Raw genomic sequence first — 3,790 nt, forward strand, 5'->3', positions numbered from 1 at the left:
TAAAGACAGCATGGTACTGGTACAATGACAGACACATAGATCAATGGAATCGAATTGAGAATCCAGAGATCTACCCATCTATCTATGGTCAAGCTGCTTCTTTCACAGTGAGGCTAGAACATTGATAGATGAGGCTATTCCTTGGAAAGGAATATCATGCTTAGAATATCATGGAGGGATCAGCGAAGGACAAAAAGACTATCAACGAGATGGGCTGGCACAGTGATTTGAGCAGTGGGCTCTAGTGTGTCATAGATGATAAGGATCATACAGGATAGGGCAGGGTTCAGTTCAGCTGTTCACAACGAGTCATACTTGACCACACCTAAGAACAACGAACCTGTAAATCTTTCAATCATGTAAATCTTTATGGAATAAGAATAACACATCTTTCTCCCATGGAGGAACCGCTGATGTTTGGAATCACTGACTTTTCCATTGGTAATAAACCAGTTCTTAATCTTCCATCAGGGTTATTTCTAAAAATAAGGTAAACAGAATAAGTCACATACTCCTTTATACTTGATTCCTTTATGACATTATTTCCTTATTTTTTGCTCTGATATCAGAACAGTTAAAAACAGCTCAAATTTTGAGGGCAGGTCTTTACCTTGAAGGTGGTGGTTAAAAGAATGGCTGTTTCAACTCAAGAGGCTGAAGTCTGGATTCATAGAATACATGCCTTAGCGCTCCTGGCAGGTGAACGGAGCTGTATACAAAGTTTAGGGTATTTCATAGTAGCTCAATGAATTAATGATAAATGAGAAGTTACTATGCTTAGTAGGGTGTGAAACCACAAGATGGGAAGGAATACTTTAATTGTGATGTAAATTCTTAAGAAAATGGAGCAGCTGCCAACTCAATGAAAATGCTGGGGAATTATTACATTTCATTGGTAAAATTCAGGATGGGAACATGAATTTCTTTAATCAGACAACATATTCTGCTTCTGGGTGCACATTTGGGCAGAGTATAGAAGCACACATTGAGAAGGTACAGCTCTTCTCCCCCCACTCTAGTCAATCCTGCACAGTGAAGAAACAATCCTTCAACTCACTCTTCATATGCACAGTCAAGTCCTCTTTACTCTGCATACAGTTTGAATGGGTACATAGAAAGGATATAGCTCTGCTACACCTCTTTTTTTTTAAACCATGCAGTGTTCCCTTAGTTTGTTTGAACAACAACTTCTTGGTCTAAGTGGATATTTTGCATGAGCAGAGTTAAGTCCAAATAGGATTACCTACTGTGTGGGACTAACAATCAAGGAACATATTTGCTAAGAATTCAACCCTTCAATCTCACTTCCTGCCCTACCTTTTTCAGTTGTCTCCATTTGTACCAACAGTGCCACCAAGAAAAATGGGATTGTAGCCCAGTGTAGCACCTTTACCTTCCTCCTTTCTCCTGTTGAGCTCTTCCTGTGATAGATCTGCACCTGATATTTTCCATAGCCCTTAGAAAAGATACACATGAGGGATTGACCGAAAAGCTGCTGTGGTATTTGTCTGTCCCTAGATGGCAAGTCACTTCTCCCTACAGGGGACCCAAAGAAGATGTGTAGGAAGGGATAGCTGTGACTTACAGTGTGTGGATCATGACAAATAACAATGAGAAGAATGGGAATCCTAGTACACTTAACTCTGCTCATGCAAAACATATACTTAGACCAAGAAGCTGTTGTTTGAACAAACCAAGGGAAAACTGCATGGTTTAAAATCAAGAAAGTTGTGCAGCTATATCCTTTCTCTATACCTATTCAACCTGTATGCAGAGCAAGTCATTCAAGAGGCTGGACTTTATGAAGAAGAATGTGCATCAGGAACAGAGGAAGACTCACCAACAACCTAGATTATGCAATGACACACCTTGCTTGTTGAAAGCAAAGAGAAGTTGAAATGCTTGCTGCAGAAGATCAAAGACTACAGCCTTCAATATGAATTACTTGTCAACATCAAGAAGACAAAAATTCTCATCACTAGGCCAACAGGCAATTTCATGGTAGAAGGAGGGAAGACTTAAGTCATTAATGATTTAATCTTGTTTGTATGTACGGTCAATATTCTTGGTACTAGCAGTCAAGAAATCAAAAGATGTATTGCATTGGGTAAATCTGTCAAGAACAGAACTCTCTAAGGTGTCAAGGAGAAATTAAGTCAGTTTGAAGTCCAAGATGCATCGAATTTAAGCCATGATCTTTTCAATTACTTGTTATGTGTCTGAAAGTTGGACAAAGACCAAAGATGACAGAAGAATCAATGCCTTCAGCTGTATTATTGGAGAAGAGTACTGAATATCTCATGAATTTCCAAGAGAACAAACACATAAGTCTTGGGAAAAGTGCATCCAGGTTGTTCCTTGAAGGCAAGGATGGTGAAGCTTTGTCTCACATATTTTGGGCATATTATTGGAAGGGGTTAGTTCTTGGAGAAGGACATCATGCTTGGAAATTTGGAGGGTAAGTGAAAGGCGGAAGACCCTCAACAAGATTGATTGACACAAGACTGTAACAATAGGCTCAAATATATCTGAGAAGATAAGGATGGTACAGGATAGGACAAAGTTCAGATCCATTGTTCATGGGATCACTATGAAGCGTACACAACTAATAACAGCAACATGCAAGGACCCCTTGATGTCAGAGAAGTAGAGGTATGCAGCTACAGAACATCTATTATCAACAAAGATTCAACAGTAGGATTGTTTGTTTCCATCGAAAATAACAGACACTGAAAATTTTACTTCTGCTCATCAAGATAGGACAAAATTATACAAGTATGCTTTAATTTGTCAGATGCATAAAAGGCAATGATAATTTTTGTTCTAATCTTTCTTCAAGGTGGATAATGATGGCGGCTATTGTTATGCTGATGTTCAAGATAATCATGATCCTAATGAGAAGTGTTCTTTCTCTCTTAAAATAATTAAATATATATTTATGTACACATGTGAATTTGAATATAAATTTGAATTTCAGCTAATGTTCCACATTTTTCTGGTTCTTTCTTAGTCTATCTGTGGTGTTCTTGCATAGAACAACTAGGGTAGTGGTAGCTATAGTGTTTTTCTGTTCTTGGTGTACATGGGGCTGTAATTGTGCCAATCATTTGGCTGTAGGCCAGTTTCTACCTTGAGTTGTTGACTGTCTTCTTTTTCTTTTCATCTAAATGAGTAGCGACCAGGACTTGTATCTTAGCTGTTTTCAAGACACCCAAGACACTATTCGCCAAGCTAGGCTATAAGGCAGAAATTTATAAACTACATTATGTCAAATAACTAAGGTGATCCATGAGAATTCTGCATTTAATTCTTCAAATACAGAAAAAGAGTCCTGAGCAATGTTTGCTTGCATAACTATACTCCTTGTATGTTTTATTATATATATGAATATGTATACGTACAGTCACATGTAATGTATATACAGACAACTATGTATGTTGTTGTTTTGAGTGGACTGCTACTCATAACTCCCCTATAAACAATGAATCTAAACCTTATCATCTCTTGTGCTATCCTTTACCACCTCTTATGTACTTGAGCCCATTGTTACAATCACTATGTTAATGCATCTTTTGGGAGGTCTTCCTCTCCTATGCCAACCTTCCACCTTTCTAAGCATGATGTCCTTCTCCAAGGATTGCCCCCTCCTGACAACATGCCCAATGTATGTGAGATGAAGCTTTACCATACTTGCCTCTAAGGAACACTCTGGTCACACTTTCTCCAAGAAATATTTGTTTGTTCTTTTGGCAGTATGCTTTGCTACCACCATCTTATCTCCAGGGAAGCT

The 3,790-nt window shown here is 38.3% G+C and overlaps 1 protein-coding gene across 1 annotated transcript in view; it reads left to right on the forward strand.

Annotated features, from left to right (window-relative positions):
* LOC102859300 (cryptic protein-like) overlaps positions 1-1,427 on the forward strand; it is an 8,484-nt gene extending 7,057 nt beyond the window's left edge. Inside the window, exon 4 of the mRNA XM_006902948.1 lies at positions 1,327-1,427. Coding sequence (XP_006903010.1) covers positions 1,327-1,427 — 101 coding nt within the window. The remainder of the gene's footprint in view (positions 1-1,326) is intronic.
* Positions 1,428-3,790: the final 2,363 nt, after the last annotated feature.

The sequence above is a fragment of the Elephantulus edwardii genome, unplaced genomic scaffold (assembly GCF_000299155.1).
Source record: "Elephantulus edwardii isolate Elephantulus edwardi_28Jun2011 unplaced genomic scaffold, EleEdw1.0 scaffold00475, whole genome shotgun sequence".
NCBI lineage: Eukaryota > Metazoa > Chordata > Mammalia > Macroscelidea > Macroscelididae > Elephantulus > Elephantulus edwardii.